Source organism: Peromyscus maniculatus, chromosome 21 (assembly GCF_049852395.1).
Source record: "Peromyscus maniculatus bairdii isolate BWxNUB_F1_BW_parent chromosome 21, HU_Pman_BW_mat_3.1, whole genome shotgun sequence".
NCBI classification, from domain to species: Eukaryota; Metazoa; Chordata; class Mammalia; order Rodentia; family Cricetidae; genus Peromyscus; species Peromyscus maniculatus.
In genome coordinates, this window is record NC_134872.1 from 58374247 (window position 1) to 58395754 (window position 21508).

Sequence of the window (21508 nt, forward strand, 5' to 3'; positions counted from 1 at the left end):
TTTTTATGTTCACGCTATCTGTATTATTTCTCCTACTGTTGTACATAAAATCTTTTGTACCTTCAAAAAAAAAGGACAAACACTATTGAATCTTTTAAGATAACATATATAGAATATACAAATCATGGAGACAGAAAAATTAGATATTATCTCAAGATGTAGAAGAAAGAAAAAAAGAGCAATGACTTCCTAAGTACAGAATGTCTGTTTTGTGTGATGGAAAATTCCCAGAAATGGAGAGTCGATTGAAGAAATAATATCATGAATGTATTAAATCAATAAATTAATGTAATTCATGAATATCATAAATATAATTATTGAATGAATACTGTGAATGTAATCCATGAATACTACGAATGTAATTATTATCATGAGTGTAATCATAAATAAATAAATAAATAAATAAAACCAGCGTGGCAGTGGGTGGTCCTGAACACATTTAGTCTCAGGCCTCAAGAAGCAGAGGCAGGCAGATATTTGTGACCTTGAGGCCAGCCTGGTCTACAGTGCAAGATCCAGCAATGGCACTAAGCTACACAGAGCAATTCTTTCTCAAAAACCAAAAATTAAGTAAATAAAAAAAACAAACAAACACTTAATAATAAAATTAAAATTAAAATTAGATGTGAACAATGACAACATATTCCCCAAGAGCTTTTTGTCACTAATTTATTCAATCAAACACAAACATTTCTTGAAGGGCTGGGTGGAGATGCACACCTTTACTCCTAGCACTGGGGAGGCAGAGTCAGGAGGTACCCTGTGAGTTCCAGGACAGCCAGACCTACATTAGAGAGACCCTGTCTTAAATTAAATGAAACAAACAAACAAACAAAGAGAGTTAAAGAGAAAAAAGGAAATTATCCTGGCCAAGATGGTTACCATTGCTATAAATCAAGCCTGATAAATCTTTTTTTTTTTTTGGTTTTTTCGAGACAGGGTTTCTCTGCGTAGCTTTGTGCCTTTCCTGGAGCTCACTTGGTAGCCCAGGCTGGCCTCGAACTCACAGAGATCTGCCTGGCTCTGCCTCCCAAGTGCTGGGATTAAAGGCGTGCGCCAACAACGCCCGGCTAGCCTGATAAATCTTGAGCCCTGAGAAATCAGTAACTTGCCAGAGATGACCAAGCATCAGAAAAAGCTGCACTATAATAAGCAGGCCATTTTGACAATGTTGCTTCAAACATCCATGCACCTAGATGCTGACATAACACAACATTCAGACTGGAATTTAGAGACCTGCACTGCAGCCTGGAGAAAGAATGTTGACTTGATAATGGTTGGTGTGAAACTTCACTGAAGGAGAAATACCTTGTCTGCATCTTGAATTTCTGCAGGCTGGGCTCAAACTCACAGGACTGCCTATCTCTGCCTCCCCAGTGTTGGGAATAAAGGCATGTACCCCCATGTCTGACTTTATTTCTCTTAATTTGGGGAGTATTATATAATTACACCATTTTATCTCTTCCCTTTCATCCATTCCAACCCAATCACATACCCCTCCTTGATCTCTTTCAAATTCATGGCCGATTTCATTAGCTGTCTTCACAGACATATGTATGTATATATATGTATTTACATACATTTATATGTATATATGTATGTATATTTGTATGTACATATGTATGTATGTAACGAGCTCAGCATGTTTTCCTCTACCCCCTAAGCTCTAAACTATGAAATTATCAAATAAATAATAAATTCCACACCCTATAGGAACTAGGGATGTAGACTAGACTAACCCACAAACACTGTTTTTATAAGAAGGGCAGTTAGGATGCTATCATGGTGCCTCAGGTCCTTTTTCCCTGCACTGTGGAGGAAGAGATGGGTGGATCTCTGTGAGAATGAGACCAACCTGATGTACATAGTAAGTTCCAGGACAGCCAGAGCGATGTAGAGAGATCTGGTCTCCAAGGAAACAAGATAAAACAAAAAAGAAATAAACAGAGGTAGAACCCACCAAGGACCTTCCTGCTCCTGCACATTTGTCCCTCATCCACTTTTTCTTTTTGTTTTTTTGAGACAGGGTTTCTCTGTGTAGCTTTGGAGCCTGCCCTGGAACTCACTCTTTAGCACTGGGTGGCCTGGAACTCACAGAGATCCACCTGCCTCTGCCTCCCAATTGCTGGGATTAAAGGTGTGCACCAACACCACCCGGACCTCATCCACTTTTCTAGTTGATGCTCATGAGACTTCCTCCAGCACTTTTAAGATTACCTAGAAGAAAATTAGTATTCTTGGGACTAGTGATGACCTCACTGTATTAAAAGAGTAAGCCAAGTGCTGATTGTTTGGATCAATAGGGGAAACTTAGGGATGAATCCTTTACCCTAAGGTGGGTCAAGGGCTGGGTTTTAGGAGGGAGTATATTAGCCAGAACCTGGGCCCTTCTTCACAACTACATTGGACAGTCATCTGCTTGGAGTTGCCTTCTTCTGAAGTGGGAGCAATGGATCTTTTGATGGATATAGATGGTTTCAACGAGAATGCCTGGTGGACATTGCCTGAAAACTTTGGTGCCCCACTTGTGACATTCATAGATGAAGCCCAGGGAGAGCACATATTTGGTAGGTGGTCTTTCCTATGTCCTCTTCCCCTCTTTCATGGTTTTCCAATCTTCTCCTTTTATGCAGTCTGTCCCAGATTCCTAGTTGTTGTGTGACACCATTCCTGGGGAGATGTGGGAAGGTATGTACTCAGCCCTGAGAGGGAACCTATACCAGCCAAGGAAGCCATCAGTAGAACTTGGTGAACCAACGAGAATTATTGGGGCTCCTTAGGGGTAGTAGTGAGGGGTTACCCACAGGAGCAGAAATGACTCCAAGACAGCTGTGTCACTCAAGCCCACCCAGCATGGGTGACAGATCACAAGCAACTCAACATGCCATTGTGTGATCTTTCCCAGGGGCTCAGCTTGTCTCTGCTTCTTTCCGACTTGGTGGAATGTTTTTCTCCCCAGCTCTGTCTGCCTCAGCCTGACTTCTGACAGTCTTTACTGCTTACCTACCCTTTTTGTTTTGTCATTTTGAGACAGAGTGTCTGTGTGTAGCCTTGGCTGTCCTGGAATCTGCTCTGTAGATCAAGATATCCCCTGCCTCTGCGTCCAGATTGCCGGGATTAAAGGTGTGTTTGATCACCTCCCAGTCAGCTTAAGTGCACTTGGCGAGGTCTGATCTATTTTGAGGGGCTTCCAGAACTTGCTTATTTCTTCTGTCTTAAGGGGCTTTCCTTCAGGATGGAGTGTGTACCTTGCCCGGTTCTTAAACATTTTGCTGGATTTTTGCTTTTGATTTTTGAGATAGTGTCCCTCTATATAGCCCTGTGTGGCCTGGAACTAGCTTTATAATCCAGGGTGCCCTTGACCTCACAAGGATGTGTCTGTCTCTTTTCTCTGGGTGCCAGCATTAAAGGAGTGCACCACAATGACCGCCACACCCTGTTCTTCTATCTCTTCTTAAACATCCACTGTGTTTATTTACAGCTTCACTCAGAACAGGTTTTAATCTTGGAGGTAACTGCCACCCAATTCCAGCCTCCTCACATAGTGCTAGTGGCTTATAAATCCTTTTGTTGTATCTTGTGTGTTCAGGCCATGAAGACTTATACCTCAGAAGCATCGAGCTACACAGCAACACCCTCATTCAACTGGAGAGGTGGTTTACAGCCTCAGGCCAGACTCGAGTCACTGTGGTTGGACCACTCAGAGCAAAGCGGTGGTTGATGGATCTGATTCGGAGTGTGGGAAGCCAGCAAGCTTACCACCAGGCCCGAGGTAGGTGACTTTGACAGATATGCCCTTGAGGGTTGACTGCCTGACAGATAATAGTTGTATGGCACCATAGATTCTGATTGAGTCTCTCAGGACTGTGGGAATCCAGATGCTCTTCAAAGTCCATTCTGAGGGAAACAGTTTTAGGTTATAGCCATGTTCATTTCCTGAGGTCTCTAAGATCCTGGGGAGGTAGGAATAGATGACCTCGTGGGTGGACTGGGCTTGTCTGTATTCTTCCCCTATCCTGTCCCCAAGGGAGTCTTGGATCCCAGTCCTGAGCTTCACTTTACCAGTGTTCCACTTTCTCTCCCTAGGTGAAAAGATGTTGCATCGCGTCCAGAACCAAACCCTGTCCACAGCTGACTTGGATGACTCTTTCAGCATGCCCGCATACACATTTGGCCTGATTCTTGATATCATTTTTGGGTTCTGACCTGGCTGGCCTCGACCTCACAGAGATACACCTGGCTTTGTCTCCCGAGTACCGGGATTAAAGGTGTTCACCACTGCCAGGCTCATATTTACTATATTCCACCGAGAAAATACTGTACTGTTGAAAATAACCCTGGACTTTTCAAGTATAACCTGTTTTTATGTTCACGCTATCTGTATTATTTCTCCTACTGTTGTACATAAAATCTTTTGTACCTTCAAAAAAAAGGACAAACACTATTGAATCTTTTAAGATAACATATATAGAATATACAAATCATGGAGACAGAAAAATTAGACATTATCTCAAGATGTAGAAGAAAGAAATAAAGAGCAATGACTTCCTAAGTACAGAATGTCTGTTTTGTGTGATGGAAAAGTCCCAGAAATGGAGAGTCGATTGAAGAAATAATATTATGAATGTATTAAATCAATAAATTAATGTAATTCATGAATGTCATAAATATAATTATTGAATAAATATTGTGAATGTAATCCATGAATACCATGAATGTAATTATTATCATGAGTGTAACTATAAATAAACAATAAATAAATAAACAATTAATTAAATAAAAAACAGCGTGGCAGTGGGTGGTCCTGCGCACATTTAATCACAGGCCTCAGGAAGCAGAGGCAGGCAGATCTTTGTGACTTTGAGGCCAGCCTGGTCTACAGTGCAAGATCCAGCAATGGCACTAAGCTACACAGAGCAATTCTTTCTCAACAACCAAAAATTAAGTAAATAAAACAAATAGACAAACATACAAACACTTAATAAAACAAAAAATTGAAATTAGATGTGAACAATGACAACATATTCCCCAAGAGCTTGTTGTCACAAATTTTTTCTATCAAACACAAACATTTCTTGAAGGGCTGGGTGGAGATGCACACCTTTAATGCTAGCACTGGAGAGGCAGAGTCAGGAGGTACCCTGTGAGTTCCAGGACAGCCAGACCTACATTAGAGAGACCCAGTCTTATTTATCATGAAACGAACAAAGAAACAAAGAGAGTTAAAGAGAAAAAAGGAAATTATTTTGGCCAAGGTGGTTACCATTGCTATAAATCAAGCCTGATAAATCTTGAGCCCTGAGAAATCAGTAACTTGCCAGAGATGACCAAGTTTCAGAAAAAGCTGCACTATAATAAGCAGGCCATCTTTACAATGTTGCTTCAAACATGCAGCACCTAGATGCTGACATAACACAACATTCAGACTGGAATTTAGAGACCTGCACTGCAGCCTGGAGAAAGAATGTTGACTTGATAATGGTTGGTGTGAAACTTCACTGAACGAGAAATACCTTGTCTGCATCTTGAATTTCTGCAGGCTGGGCTCAAACTCACAGTACTGCCTATCTCTGCCTCCCCAGTGTTGGGAATAAAAACATGTACCCCCATTTCTGACTTTATTTCTCTTAATTTGGGGAGTATTATATAATTACACCATTTTATCTCTTCCCTTTCATCCATTCCAACCCAATCACATACCCCTCCTTGATCTCTTTCAAATTCATGGCCGATTTCATTAGCTGTCTTCACAGACATATGTATATATTTATATATATACATATATATATATATATATATATATATATATATATATGTGTGTGTGTGTGTGTGTGTGTATGTATATTTGTATGTACATATGTATGTATGTAACGAGCTCAGCATGTTTTCCTCTACCCCCTAAGCTCTAAACTATGAAATTATCAAATAAATAATAAATTCCACACCCTATAGGAACTAGGGATGTAGACTAGACTAACCCACAAACACTGTTTTTATAAGAAGGGCAGTTAAGGTGCTGTCATGGTGCCTCAGGTCCTTAATCCCTGCACTGTGGAGGAAGAGATGGGTGGATCTCTGTGAGAATGAGACTAACCTGATGTACATAGTAAGTTCCAACAGCCAGAGCTATGTAGCGAGACCTGGTCTCCAAGGAAACAAGATAAAACAAAAAAGAAATAAACAGAGGTAGCACCCACCAAGGACCTTCCTGCTCCTGCACATTTGTCCCTCATCCACTTTTTTTTTTTTTTTTTTTTTTTTTTTTTGAGACAGGGTTTCTCTCTGTAGCTTTGGAGCCTGCCCTGGAACTCACTCTTTAGCACAGGGTGGCCTCGAACTCACAGATATCCACCTGCCTCTGCCTCCCAAGTGCTGGAGTGCACCAACACCACTTGGACCTCATCTACTTTTCTAGTTGATACTCCGGAGACTTCCTCATGCACCTTTAAGATTACCTAGAAGAAAATTAGTATTCTTGGGACTAGTGATGACCTCAATGTATTAAAAGAGTAAGCCAAGTGCTGATTGGTTGGATTAATAGGGGAAACTTAGGGATGAATCCTTTACCCTAAGGTGCGTCAAGGCCTGATTTTTAGGAGGGAGTATATTAGCCAGAACCAGGGCCCTTCTTCACAACTACATTGGACAGTCATCTGCTTGGAGTTGCCTCATTCTGAAGTGGGAGCAATGGATCTTTTGATGGATATAGATGGTTTCAACGAGAATGCCTGGTGGACATTGCCTGAAAACTTTGATGTCCCACTTGTGACATTCATAGATGAAGCCCAGGGAGAGCACATATTTGGTAGGTGGCCTTTCCTATGTCCTCTTCCCCTCTTTCATGGTTTTCCAAGCTTCTCCTTTTATGTTGTCTGTCCCAGATTCCCAGTTGTTGTGTGACACCATTCCTGGGGAGATGTGGGCAAGTATGTACTCAGCCCTGAGAGGGAACCTATACCAGCCAAGGAAGCCATCAGTAGAACTTGGTGAACCAACGAGAATTATTGGGGCTCCTTAGGGGTAGTAGTGAGGGGTTACCCACAGGAGCAGAAATGACTCCAAGTCAGCTGTGTCACTCAAGCCCACCCAGCATTGGTGACAGATCACAAGCAACTCAACATGCCATTGTGTGATCTTTCCCAGGGGCTCAGCTGGTCTCTGCTTCTTTCAGACTTGATGGACTGTGTTTCTCCCCAGCTCTGTCTGCCTCAGCCTGACTTCTGACAGTCTTTACTGCTTACCTACCCTTTTTGTTTTGTCATTTTGAGACAGAGTGTCTGTGTGTAGCCTTGGCTGTCCTGGAATCTGCTCTGTAGATCAAGATATCCCCCTGCTTCTGCTCCAGAGTGCCAGGATTAAAGGTGTGTTTGATCACCTCCCAGTTTACTTAAGTGCACTTGGCCAGGTCTGATCAATTTTGAAGGACTTCCAGAACTTGCTTATTTCTTCTGTCTTAAGGGGCTTTCCTGCAGGATGAAGTGTGTACCTTGCCGGGTTCTTAAACATTTTGTGGATTTTTTCTTTTGATTTTTGAGATAGTGTCCCTCTATATAGCCCTGTGTGGCCTGGAACTAGCTTTATAATCCAGGCTGCCCTTGACCTCACAAGGATGTGTCTGTCTGTGTGCTCTGGGTGCCAGCATTAAAGGAGTGCACCACCATGACAGCCACACCCTGTTCTTCTGCCACACCCTGTTCTTCTGCCTCTTTTTCAACATCCACTGTCTTTATTTACAGCTTCACTCAGAACAGGTTTTAATCTTGGAGGTAACTGCCACCCAATTCCAGCCTCCTCACATAGTGCTAGTGGCTTATAAATCCTTTTGTTGTATCTTGTGTGTTCAGGCCATGAAGATGGATACCTCAGAAGCATCGAGCTACACAGCAACACCCTCATTCAACTGGAGAGGTGGTTTACAGCCTCAGGCCAGACTCGAGTCACTGTGGTTGGACCACTCAGAGCAAAGCAGTGGTTGATGGATATGATTCGGAGTGTGGGGAGCCAGCAAGCTTACCACCAGGCCCGAGGTAGATGACTTTGACAGATATGCCTTTGACGGTTGACTGCCTGACAGATAATAGTTGTATGGCACCATAGATTCTGATTGAGTCTCTCAGGACTGTGGGAATTCAGATGCTCCTCAAAGTCCATTCTGAGGGAAACAGTTTTAGGTTACAGACATTTTCATTTCTTCAGGTCTCTAAGATCCTGGGGAGGAATGAATAGATGACTGGTTGGTTGGGCCTGGGCTTGTCTGTATTCTTTCCCTATCCTGTCCCCAAGGGAGTCTTGGATCCCAGTCCTGAGCTTCACTTTACCAGTGTTCCACTTTCTCTCCCTAGGTGAAAAGATGTTGCATCGCGTCCAGAACCAAATCCTGTCCACAGCTGACTTGGATGACTCTTTCAGCATGTCCGCATACATATTTGGCCTGATTCTTGATATCGTTTTTGGGTTCTGACCTGGCTGGCCTCGACCTCACAGAGATACACCTGGCTTTGTCTCCCGAGTACCGGGATTAAAGGTGTTCACCACTGCCAGGCTCATATTTACTATATTCCACCGAGAAAATACTGTACTGTTGAAAATAATCTTGGACTTTTCAAGTATAACCTGTTTTTATGTTCACGCTATCTGTATTATTTCTCCTACTGTTGTACATAAAATCTTTTGTACCTTCAAAAAAAAAGGACAAACACTATTGAATCTTTTAAGATAACATATATAGAATATACAAATCATGGAGACAGAAAAATTAGATATTATCTCAAGATGTAGAAGAAAGAAAAAAAGAGCAATGACTTCCTAAGTACAGAATGTCTGTTTTGTGTGATGGAAAATTCCCAGAAATGGAGAGTCGATTGAAGAAATAATATCATGAATGTATTAAATCAATAAATTAATGTAATTCATGAATATCATAAATATAATTATTGAATGAATACTGTGAATGTAATCCATGAATACTACGAATGTAATTATTATCATGAGTGTAATCATAAATAAATAAATAAATAAATAAAACCAGCGTGGCAGTGGGTGGTCCTGAACACATTTAGTCTCAGGCCTCAAGAAGCAGAGGCAGGCAGATATTTGTGACCTTGAGGCCAGCCTGGTCTACAGTGCAAGATCCAGCAATGGCACTAAGCTACACAGAGCAATTCTTTCTCAAAAACCAAAAATTAAGTAAATAAAAAAAACAAACAAACACTTAATAATAAAATTAAAATTAAAATTAGATGTGAACAATGACAACATATTCCCCAAGAGCTTTTTGTCACTAATTTATTCAATCAAACACAAACATTTCTTGAAGGGCTGGGTGGAGATGCACACCTTTACTCCTAGCACTGGGGAGGCAGAGTCAGGAGGTACCCTGTGAGTTCCAGGACAGCCAGACCTACATTAGAGAGACCCTGTCTTAAATTAAATGAAACAAACAAACAAACAAAGAGAGTTAAAGAGAAAAAAGGAAATTATCCTGGCCAAGATGGTTACCATTGCTATAAATCAAGCCTGATAAATCTTTTTTTTTTTTTGGTTTTTTCGAGACAGGGTTTCTCTGCGTAGCTTTGTGCCTTTCCTGGAGCTCACTTGGTAGCCCAGGCTGGCCTCGAACTCACAGAGATCTGCCTGGCTCTGCCTCCCAAGTGCTGGGATTAAAGGCGTGCGCCACCAACGCCCGGCTAGCCTGATAAATCTTGAGCCCTGAGAAATCAGTAACTTGCCAGAGATGACCAAGCATCAGAAAAAGCTGCACTATAATAAGCGGGCCATTTTGACAATGTTGTTTCAAACATCCATGCACCTAGATGCTGACATAACACAACATTCAGACTGGAATTTAGAGACCTGCACTGCAGCCTGGAGAAAGTATGTTGACTTGATAATGGTTGGTGTGAAACTTCACTGAAGGAGAAATACCTTGTCTGCATCTTGAATTTCTGCAGGCTGGGCTCAAACTCTCAGGACTGCCTATCTCAGCCTCCCAGGGTTGGGATTAAAGTCATGTACCCCCTCTTCTGACTTTATTTCTCTTATTTTGGTATTATATAATTACTCCATTTTATCTCTTCCCTTTCATCCATTCCAACCCAATCACATACCCCTCCTTGATCTCTTTCAAATTCATGGCCGATTTCATTAGCTGTCTTCACAGGCATATATATATATATATATATATATATATATATATATATATATATATATATATATGTATGTATGTATGGAGCTCAGCATGTTTTCCTCTACCCCCTACGCTCTAAACTATGAAATTATCCAATAAATAATAAATGCCACCACTCTATAGCAACTAGGGATGTAGACTAGACTTACCCACAAACACTGATTTTATAAGAAGGGCAGTTAGGGTGCTGTCATGGTGGCTAAGGTTCTTAGTCCCTGTACTGTGGAGAAAGAGATGGGTGGATCTCTGTGAGAATGAGACCAACCTGATGTACATAGTAAGTTCCAGGACAGCCAGAGCTATGTCGAGAGACCTGGTCTCCAAGGAAACAAGATGAAACAAGAAAGAAATAAACAGATGTAGCACCCACCAAGGACCTTCCTGCTGCTGGACATTTGTCCCTCATCCACTTTTTCTTTGTGGTGTTTGAGACAGGGTTTCTCTGGGTACCTTTGGAGTCTGTCCTTCTACTCACTTCTGTAGTCCAGGCTTTCCTGGAACTCACAGAGATCTACCTGCCTCTGCCTCCCAATTCCTGGAATTAAAGGCCTGCACCAACACCACCCGGACCTCATCCATTTTTCTAGTTGATGCTCATGAGACTCCCTCAAGCACTTTTAAGATTACTTAGAAGAAAATTAGTATTCCTGGGCACTAGTGATGACCTCACTGTATTAAGAGAGTAAGCCAAGTGCTGATTGGTTGGATTAATAGGAGAAACTTAGGGATGAATCCTTTACCCTAAGGTGGGTCAAGGGCTGGGTTTTAGGAGGGAGTATATTAGCCAGAACCTGGGCCCTTCTTCACAACTACATTGGACAGTCATCTGCTTGGAGTTGCCTTATTCTGAAGTGGGAGCAATGGATCTTTTGATGGATATAGATGGTTTCAACGAGAATGCCTGGTGGACATTGCCTGAAAACTTTGGTGCCCCACTTGTGACATTCATAGATGAAGCCCAGGGAGAGCACATATTTGGTAGGTGGTCTTTCCTATGTCCTCTTCCCCTCTTTCATGGTTTTCCATTCTTCTCCTTTTATGCAGTCTGTCCCAGATTCCTAGTTGTTGTGTGACACCATTCTTGGGGAGATGTGGGCAAGTATGTACTCAGCCCTGAGAGGGAACCCATAACAGCAAAGGAAGCCATCAGTAGAACTTGGTGAACCAATGAGAATTATTGGGGCTCCTTAGGGGTAGTAGTGAGGGGTTACCCACAGGAGCAGAAATGACTCCAAGACAGATGTGTCACTCAAGCCCACCCAGCATGGGTGACAGCTCACAAGCAACTCAACATGCCATTGTGTGATCTTTCCCAGGGGCTCAGCTGGTCTCTGCTTCTTTCAGACTTGGTGGAATGTGTTTCTCCCCAGCTCTGTCTGCCTCAGCCTGACTTCTGACAGTCTTTACTGCTTACCTACCCTTTTTGTTTTGTCATTTTGAGACAGAGTGTCTGTGTGTAGCCTTGGCTGTCCTGGAATCTGCTCTGTAGATCAAGATATCCCCCTGACTCTGCCTCCAGAGTGTGGGGATTAAAGGTGTGTTTCATCACCTCCCAGTTTGCTTATGTACACTTGGTGAGGTCTGATCGATTTTGATGGACTTCCAGAACTTGCTTATTTCTTCTGTCTTAAGGGGCTTTCCTGCAGGATGGAGTGTGTACCTTGCCGGGTTCTTAAATATTTTGTGGATTTTTGCTTTTGATTTTTGAGATAGTGTCCCTCTATATAGCCCTGTGTGGCCTGGAACTAGCTTTATAATCCAGGCTGCCCTTGACCTCACAAGGATGTGTCTGTCTCTGTGCTCTGAGTGCCAGCATTAAAGGAGTGCACCACCATGACAGCCACACCCTGTTCTTCTGCCACACCCTGTTCTTCTGCCTCTTTTTCAACATCCACTGTCTTTATTTACAGCTTCACTCAGAACAGGTTTTAATCTTGGAGGTAACTGCCACCCAATTCCAGCCTCCTCTCATAGTGCTAGTGGCTTATAAGTTCTGTTGTTGTATCTTGTGTGTTCAGGCCATGAAGACGTATACCTCAGAAGCATCGAGCTACACAGCAACACCCTCATTCAACTGGAGAGGTGGTTTACAGCCTCAGGCCAGACTCGAGTCACTGTGGTTGGACCACTCAGAGCAAAGCGGTGGTTGATGGATATGATTCGGAGTGTGGGGAGCCAGCAAGCTTACCACAAGGCCCGAGGTAGGTGACTTTGACAGATATGCACTTGAGGGTTGACTGCCTGACAGATAATAGTTGTATGGCACCATAGATTCTGATTGAGTCTCTCAGTTCTGTGGGAATCCAGATGCTCCTCAAAGTCCATTCTAAGGGAAACAGTTTTAGGTTACAGCCATTTTCATTTCCTGAGGTCTCTAAGATCCTGGGGATGTATGAATAGATGACCTGGGTGGGTGGGCCTCGCTTGTCTGTATTCTTCCCCTATCATGTCTCCAAGGGAGTCTTGGATCCCAGTCCTGAGTGTCACTTTACCAGTGTTCCACTTTCTATGCCTAGGTGAACAGATGTTGCATCGCGTCCAGAACCAACCCCTGACCAAAGCTGACTTGGATGGCTCTTTCAGCATGCTCGCATACATATTTGGCCTGATTCTTGATATCGTTTTTGGGTTCTGACCTGGTTGGCCTCGACCTCACAGAGATACACCTGGCTTTGTCTCCCGAGTACCGGGATTAAAGGTGTTCACCGTCGCCAGGCTCATATTTACTATATTCTACCGAGAAAATACTGTACTGTTGAAAATAATCCTGGACTTTTCAAGTATAACCTGTTTTTATGTTCACGCTATCTGTATTATTTCTCCTACTGTTGTACATAAAATCTTTTTTACCTTCACAAAAAGGACAAACACTATTGAATTGTTTAACGTAACATATATAGAATATACAAATCATGAAGACAGAAAAATTAGACATTATCTCAAGATGTAGAAGAAAGAAAAAAAGAGCAATGACTTCCTAAGTACAGAATGTCTGTTTTGTGTGAGGGAAAAGTCCCACAAATGGAGAGTAGAATCAAGAAATAATATCATGAATGTATTAAATCAATAAAATTAATGTTAAATCTTGAATATCATAAATATAATTATTGAATGAATACTGTGAATGTAATCCATGAATACCACGAATATAATTAATATCATGAGTGTAATTGAAAATAAATTAATTAACAAATAAATAAATAAGTAATTAAATAAATAAATAAAAACTTAGGGTGGCTGTTTGTGGTTCTGCACACATTTAATCCCAGGCCTCATGAAGCAGAGGCAGGCAGATCTTTGTGACTTTGAGGCCAGCCTGGTCTACAGTACAATATCCAGGAATGGCAATACGCTACACAGAGCAATTCTTTCTCAAAAACCAAAAATTAAGTAAATAAAACAAACAAACAAACACTTAATAATAAAACGAAAAATTAAAGTTAGATGAGACCAGCCAGATGTATGAAGTAAGTTCCTGGACAGCCATAACTATGTAGAGAGACCTGTTCTCAAAAGAAACCAGATAAAACAAAAAAGAAATAAACAGAGGTAGCACCCACCAAGGACCTTCTTGCTCCTGCACATTTGTCCCTCATCCACTTTTTTTTTTGGTTTTTTGAGACAGGGTTTCTCTGTGTAGCTTTGGAGCCTGTTTTGGAACTGACTCTTTAGCCCAGGCTGGCCTGGAACTCACAAAGATCCACCTGCCTCTGCCTCCCAAGTGCTGGGATTAAAGGAGTGCACCAATACCAACCGGACCTCATCCACTTTTCTAGTTGATACTCCGGAGACTTCCTCACTCACCTTTAAGATTACCTGAAGAAAATTCGTATTCCTGGGCACTAATGATGACCTCACTGTATTAAAAGAGGAAGCCAACATCTGATTGGTTGGATTAATAGGAGAAACTTTGGGATGAATCCTATACCCTAAAGGTGGGTGAAGGGCTGTGTTTTAGGAGGGAGTATATAAGCCAGAGCCTGGGCCCATCTCCACAACTGCATTGGACAGTCATCTGCTTGGAGTTGCCTTCTTCTGAAGTGGGAGAGCTGTTGTGATGGATATAGATGGTTTCAATGAGAATGCCTAGTGTTCATTGCCTGAAAACTTTGATGCCCCACTTGTGACATTCATAGATGAAGCCCAGGAAGAGCACATTTTTGGTAGGTGGCCTTTTTGTTTCTTCATACTCTCTTTTTTTTTTTCATGTATGTACTCCAGAGAGGGAACGCATAACAGCAATGGAAGCCATCAGTAGAACTTGGTGAACCAATGAGATTTATTTGGGTTCCTTAGGGGTAGTAGTGAGGGATTACCCACAACAGCAGAATTGACTCCAAGACAGCTGTGTCACTAAAGACCACTCAGCATGGGTGACAGATCACAGAAGCTGGGGACTGGAGCACATTGAACAGCCAGCAGGTAACTCAACATGCAGTTGAGTGATCTTTTCCAGGGCTCAGCTGGTCTCTGCTTCTTTCCGACTTCTTGGCCTGTGTTTCTCTACAGCTCTGTCTGCCTCAGCCTGACTTCTGACAGTCTTTACTGCTCACCTACCCTTTTTGTTTTGTCATTTTGTGACAGAGTTTCTGTGTGTAGCCTTGGCTGTCCTGGAATCTGCTCTGTAGATCAAGATATCCCTCTGCCTTTGTATTCAGATTTCAGGGATTAAAGGTGTGTTCGACCACCTTTCAGTTTGCTTAAGTACACTTTGTGAGGTCAAATCCTCCTGAAGCTGGTCAATTTTGAGGGACTTCCAGAATTTGCTTATTTCTTCTGTGTTAAGAGTCTTTCATGCAGGATGGATGGAGTGTGTAACTGCCCCGGTTCTTTAATATTTTGTTTGATGTTTTCTTTTTTTTTTTTTTTTTCAATAGTGCCTCTCCTTATAGCCCTGGGTGGCCTTCAACTCTCCAGGATCTGTCTGTCTCTGTGCCCTGAGTGGTAGGATTAAAGGAGTGCACCACAGTGACTGCCACACCCTGTTTTTCTATCACGACTTTACCTTGGACTGTCTTTACAACTCAGAACTGGTTTTAATCTTGGAGGTAACTGCCACCCAATACTAGCCCCCTCACCTACACCCAATGCTAGTGTCTTGTAAATCCTTTTGTTGTATCTTCTGTGTTCAGGCCATGAAGACTTACACCTCAGAAGCATCAAGCTACACAGCAACACCCTCATTCAACTGGAGAGGTGGTTTACAGCCTCAGGCCAGACTCGAGTCACTGTGGTTGGACCACTCAGAGCAAAGCGGTGGTTGATGGATATGATTCGGAGTGTGGGGAGCCAGCAAGCTTACCACCAGGCCCGAGGTAGGTGACTTTGACAGATATGCCCTTGAGGGTTGATTGCCTGACAGATAATAGTTGTAGGGCACCATAAATTTTGATTGGGCCTCCAGGGCTGTGGGAATTCCAGATCCTCCTCTAAGTCCATTCTAAGGGAAACAGTTTTAGGTTACAGCCATTTTTATTTCATGAAATCTCTATGATCATGAGGAGGTGAATAGATTACTTGGGAAGGCCTGGGTTTGTTTGAATTGGTCCCCTCTCCTGTCCCCAAGGAAATCTTGATTCCAATACTGAGCCTCACTTCATCATTGTTTCACATTCCCTCCCCAGGTTAATTGATGTTGCATCTTGTCCAGAACCAACCCCTGATCAATGCTGACATAGATGCCTCTTTCAGCACGCTGGCATACATATGTGGCCTGATTTGTCATATCTCTTTTGGTTTCTGACCAATCCATCTTGCTTGGAGATTAGAGGAGAGAGCTAGCCACTATTTAACCATAGAGGCTAAGCAGTGGTAGTATACATTTCTCTTTCTCTCTCTGTCTCTGTCTCTCTCTTTCAAGACAGGGTTTCTTTATGTAGCTTTGTACCTTTTGTGGATCTCACTCTGTAAACCAGGCTGGCCTCAAACTCACAGAGATACGCCTTCCTCTGCCTCCCAAGAGCAGGAATTAAATGTCATTGCCTTCTTGTGGCACACACTTTTAATCCTATACTTGGAAGGAAGTAGGGAGATCAGGAGTTCAAGTCTTTTCTGGGTCACATAAAATTGAAGCAATTTAAAGAGAACCAGAGCCAGATGGTGGTTATGCAGTCCTTTAATTCAAGCTCTAGGGAAGTGGAGACAGGAATATAAGTTGGGCAGAGACAGAACTTGGTCCTCCATTTGGCTTGAGGATTTGTAGAGGTAAGAAGTTTTAAGTGGCTGCTGCTCTGCCTCTCTGATCTTTCAGCTTTCATTCTCAATATCTGACTCTGGATTTTCATTGTTAAGACTAATTAGGATCATTCTTTAGGGGTCTATCTATACCTAACAGGCTGAAAGAAACCACTTAAGACTGATCTCTCCTGGGAAAGTAGGATGTGAGAATTCTCACCAGCATTTGAGAAAAAAACATAGAGGATAATAAAGTGACTTGTATTGGTGTACTATCCCGTTGCTCTCTGAGGGAAGTCTCCTAAGCATAAGACATCCAGTAAATATCCAGCAATTATTTTACCTAGTGTCAAATGCCTTTTCTGCCCATTTATTTCCTTTGGATAAACTTACCAACCCAATATCTCTGCAAGTTGTGTTCCTAGGTCTGGACTGACTATATTGTCTCCTAGGAAGCCTAGTACAAAGAAGGGGACCGGGGAACATGATACAATCAGCTTAAATGATGGAAAGCCTGGTAGGCTACTCTCTATGTGCCTAAAATGCAGGTTCTGTAGGCGAACCTTCTCAGGAGGTTTAGGAGTCTCTATCCTTAAATCACAAGGGAGTAGAGAAGAGTGGATGTAGGGATTCAGATGGAGATGATTTATTTGTTGAAGTAGACAGGGTGGATGGTCAGTTCACTGAGCCTGGTAAAAATGCCCAAATTATCTCTGACTGCTAGTTGTTTAGGGGTGGGCTTGGACAGTGATTTGGAGGATCCATAAATAAGTTAATGATAAGGGTCTACTGATTCCATTCAGAACAGTGCTATCCTTCTGTTGATCACTCAACAGAGAGCTGGCAAAGCGTTTTCTTCCTCAGTCACTTCCTCTTCACACTGCTCCTCAGCAGCCTGCATCTCACAAGGACTTCATTGCCTTAAACTAGGAGAGAGGCATCATGTTTTGGACCAGAGTTCAAATGGGAGAAGTTTCAGAAAACGGTTGAATCTGGAACATACTTTGGAGCTAATTTTATTAGTTTCACACTGCCAGCTGCTGAACAGGAATTAGATCAGTTTTACAGTAGAAAACACTTGTGAGTCTGACTAGAAGAAAGCAACCTAACTACTCTTCAAAGGGGAGTATCGTTTGCTTTTGATTTGATAATTTCACATTTTAGGGTTTAGGAGGTAGAAGAAAACAGACTGAGTGTTTTTTTAGGAATATATATATATATATATATATATATATATATTCATGTAAAGACAGCTAATGAAAAAAAAAGCTATGAATTTGAAAGATCAAGGAGGGGTACATGAGAGGCTTTGGAGAGAAGAAAGGGAAGGGGTAAAATAATGTAATTATAATTGTTTTACCCAGAGTCCCCCAAAGACCATCAAGAGACCAAATCCAATGCAAACGCTGAGTCTTTTTACTGTTTCAAGTTAACCTGAGCCTCTAAGTCCGTCTGATGTAGCAGCAGAGCAAGAGAGACCCAGAGTAGCAACGGGGCAGGGTTTTTACAGAGGGTAAAGCAAGCGTGGGTGGTTTGGGGTCTAGAGACTACATAAGAACAGCCTCAGGATTAGTTTATGAGAGTGGCAATCATGTTAGTAACTTTTTTTTTTCTTTTGAGACAGGGTTTCTCTGTGTAGCTTTGGTGCCTTTCCTGGATCTGGCTTTGTAAACTAGGCTGGTCTCGAACTCACAGAGATCTGTCTGCCTCTGCCTCCCAAGTGCTGGGATTAAAGGCGTGCGCCACCACCGCCAGGCTAATGTTAGTAACTTTTAATTGGCTAGGGTCAGGTGGGAGTTACAGTTTTCCATTTTGGGGTAGGCCTGGACTTGTCCTTGAGTTACCATGGAGGCTGGCTGGCCTACCATGTACTGACTGTGGGAACTGACTCAGTGGCCCAGGCTGGGTCCATCCTTTCTCCCTGGCCCTGCTGGCAGGGACATCTGTGGTTAATTTTCATTTGTTCATGGCCTTCCCAGAAACTGCTTGCTTAGTCTCAGGAAACCGAAATTGAGGCCTTATCTGTGAGAGAAGACTGAGCAGTCTGTTATGGTGTCTGCTTGGTCCTTTCAATGATCTCAAAAATAAAAGAAATAAAACCAGGTGTGGTGGTGCACACCTTTAATCCTTAATATGGGAAGGCAGAGGCAGACTGATCTGTGAGTTTGCGGCCATCCTGGAGTGTTCCAGGCCATTCAGCGCTATATAGACCCTGTCTCAAAAAATGTATATGAGGTATTTTCTCCTTTACATCAACCATCAGCAAATCAGCCTTTCTTTTTCAGGCTGCAATTCAGCTCTGTAAATTCCAGTCCGAAGTATTTGTGAGCTCTGGGTGCATTTATCTTTGAGGTGAATTGGCAGTGATGGCATGCTTATACTGGAGCTTTCACTGATACTTGGTCATCTCTGGCATGTTACTGATTTCTCAGTACATAGATACCATGGTATCCAAAACTGTGATGAATACAGAAACCACTACTGCCAGGTTCATTTTTTCTTTCTCTTTTACTTTTTGTTGGTGTTGTTGTTTTTAGACAGGGTCTCTCTAGTTAGTAGCCCAGGCTGTCCTAGAGTTCACAGAGATCTGCCTACTCTGCCTCTTTGAGTAGTGGAATAAAAGTCGTTCACCAACTCACTAGTCCACTTGCTGTGGGATGGTCTATATGTCAAATTGCTCTGATTGGTCAATAAATAAAACACTGATTGGCCAGTGGCTAGGCAGGAAGTATAGGCGAGACTAACAGAGGAGAAAAAAAAGAACAGGAAGGCAGAAGGAGTCACTGCCAGCCACCGCCATGACAAACAGCATGTGAAGATGCTGGTAAGCCATGAGCCATGTGGCAAGGTATAGATTTATGGAAATGGATTAATTTAAGCTGTAAGAACAGTTAGCAAGGAGCCTGCCACGGCCATACAGTTTATAAAGCAATATAAGTCTCTGTGTTTACTTGGTTGGGTCTGAGCGGCTGTGGGACTGGCGGGTGACAAAGATTTGTCCTGACTGTGGGCAAGGCAGGAAAACTCTAGCTACATCCCCTTACTGCATTTCTGATGAGACCAGTGTTTGTGTTTTGGTCTACTCTATATCCTGAGCTCCATCCAACAGCTGAGGCTACAGCTAATCAGATCACATACTTTGTGAAGTTACTGTTTTGAGAATTCCCATTTGACTGGTGTTGGTTTCATTAGGTGCCTCCTCCTCCTCCTCCTCCTCCTCTCCTCCTCTCCTCCTTCTTCTCCTCCTCCTCCTCCTTGATAGGATTTCATTGTGTCACTCTGGCTGGCCTGGAACTTGCTTTGTAGACCAGGATAGCCTCAAGCTCACAGATATCTACTTGTCTCTGCCTCCCTAGTGATGGTATTAAAAGTGTGCCACCGCACCCACCCTAGCTAATACTCCTAAATGCGGAGCCATTTCTCCAAGCTACTAAAAGCAGTTGTATACTGAAAAGATGCCAGAGCAAGGAGGGACCTTACATGTGGTTGGTGGTGTCCTCAACTTGACAGGACTCACCTACGAAGGCAAGCCTCTAGGCACACCTGTGAGGGATTAGATAATTTTTGGGCCTGTCTGTGGGGAATTATGTTGATTAACTTAATTGAGACAAGAAGAGCTACAATAAAAGTGGGTTGTCTTTCAACTTGGGTCCCGGGCTGCATCAAAAGGAGAAAGCTAGCTGAACCCCGGATTTGTTGATCTCTGCTTCTTGACTGTGGATGTCATATGACCAGTGGCTCCAAGCTCTGGCCACCGTGACTTCCCTGACATGATGGACTCTATTTGGAGCTGTGGACCAAAACAAACCCTTCCTTACACAGCTTTTGGCAGGCAGTTTGTATGACAGCAATAGAATAAAACCCTACATAGTTTTGTTTTCAATCATTTGTAAGTTAGTAGTTGAGAAACGGTCCCTTATGGCATTTTTTAAAGTCAAGGAGGGAGCGTCCTTCTCAATACTCTCTCATTCTACTTTTCCTTGGCTAAAGATATCTTCCATGGGGCTTTTTGCTCATGTGTTTTGGAGTTGTAAGATTCAGAGTTTTCTTGAAAAGAGTTGAACTAATTCTAGCCTCCTGGCATAGAGTTGTCAATAGTTAAAGGTAATAGAAGGTATTTTTTATTTATTTATTTTTATTTTTGAAACAAGGTTTCTCTGTGTAGCCCTGGCTGTCCTGGAACTCACTCAGTAGATTAAGCTGGCCTTGAACTTACAGAGATCCTCCTGCCTCAGCCTCATGAGGGTGGGATTAAAGGCCTGTGCCACCACCACACGGCTGGTAATAGTTTTTATTGTTACTGGTATTTATTTTTTTGGACAGTGTCTCACTATGTAACCTCAGGCTGGCTTCCAATTCATAGCAAACCTCTTGTCCAAAAAGATAGAACTACAGGCGTGAGCCACCGTGGCTGGCTGTAGGGGCAGTTTTTTTTTTTTAATTATTATTTTTTAAGATTTACTTGTTCTTAGATTGTATGTGTGTGCTCCTCCTTGAGTTTGTGTGTGCCAAATGTATGCAGTGCCCTTGGAGAACGTGTCTGATTCTCTGGAACTGGAGTTACAGGAGGTTGTGAGTTGCTCAATGGTGGGTGCTGGGAAGTGATCCCGGGTCCTCTGCAAGAGCAGTAAGCACTCTTTTTTTTAGATGAATTTCTAAATGGTTTATTTTTTGAATTAATTAATTAATTAATTTTCTGTTATCAGTTTGATACAGTATAAATTCTTATCTTAATAGTGAAATGTTTCATTGAGGTTTGCTCAGTAATTGAGTAAAACCAAAACTTATTATAAGCCACAGTCATCCTAGGGTCCCCCCTTCTATATACATAGCCTCTATGATTCTGTGGGTTGCAGTCTGATTGTTCTTTGCTTTATATCTAGAATCCACTTAGGAGTGAGTACATACCATTGTTTGTCCTTCTGGGTTTGGGTTGCCTTACTCAGGATGATTTTTTCTAGTTCCATCCATTTGCCTGCAAACTTCAGATCAGTAAGCACACTCTAGCTGCCGAGCCACTTCTTCAGACCCTGTAATGGAGTTTCTCGTGGAGGAAAGGACAGTGTTCCTTTGAGGTATAAACATTTTCCTGGTAAGGCAGGACTGAGTGCATGTACCCATAGGATCTGCACTGGGCATCTACCTGCT

General features: G+C 42.5%; 2 protein-coding genes across 2 annotated transcripts; both read left to right on the forward strand.

Annotated features, from left to right (window-relative positions):
- The first annotated feature begins 2449 nt into the window (after nucleotides 1-2449).
- LOC143269882 (KH homology domain-containing protein 1-like) lies at nucleotides 2450-4554 on the forward strand. Its single transcript, XM_076557104.1, has 3 exons — nucleotides 2450-2567; nucleotides 3590-3772; nucleotides 4087-4554. The coding sequence occupies exons 1-3, from the start codon at nucleotides 2450-2452 to the stop codon at nucleotides 4203-4205; spliced, it is 420 nt and encodes a 139-aa protein (XP_076413219.1). The 3' UTR covers nucleotides 4206-4554.
- Nucleotides 4555-6687: 2133 nt separating this feature from the next.
- On the forward strand, nucleotides 6688-8461 carry LOC143269883 (KH homology domain-containing protein 1-like). Its single transcript, XM_076557105.1, has 3 exons — nucleotides 6688-6805; nucleotides 7845-8027; nucleotides 8343-8461. The coding sequence occupies exons 1-3, from the start codon at nucleotides 6688-6690 to the stop codon at nucleotides 8459-8461; spliced, it is 420 nt and encodes a 139-aa protein (XP_076413220.1).
- The last annotated feature ends 13047 nt before the right edge of the window (nucleotides 8462-21508 follow it).

Excerpts from the sequence above, each read along its gene's own strand:
- LOC143269882 (XM_076557104.1), top strand. The coding sequence starts at position 2,450 with ATGGATCTTTTGATGGATATAGATGGTTTCAACGAGAATGCCTGGTGG. Across the intron at positions 2,568-3,589 it reads CCAGGGAGAGCACATATTTG|GCCATGAAGACTTATACCTC; the intron begins GTAGGTGGTCTT and ends TTGTGTGTTCAG. Across the intron at positions 3,773-4,086 it reads AGCTTACCACCAGGCCCGAG|GTGAAAAGATGTTGCATCGC; the intron begins GTAGGTGACTTT and ends TTCTCTCCCTAG.
- LOC143269883 (XM_076557105.1), top strand. The coding sequence starts at position 6,688 with ATGGATCTTTTGATGGATATAGATGGTTTCAACGAGAATGCCTGGTGG. Across the intron at positions 6,806-7,844 it reads CCAGGGAGAGCACATATTTG|GCCATGAAGATGGATACCTC; the intron begins GTAGGTGGCCTT and ends TTGTGTGTTCAG. Across the intron at positions 8,028-8,342 it reads AGCTTACCACCAGGCCCGAG|GTGAAAAGATGTTGCATCGC; the intron begins GTAGATGACTTT and ends TTCTCTCCCTAG.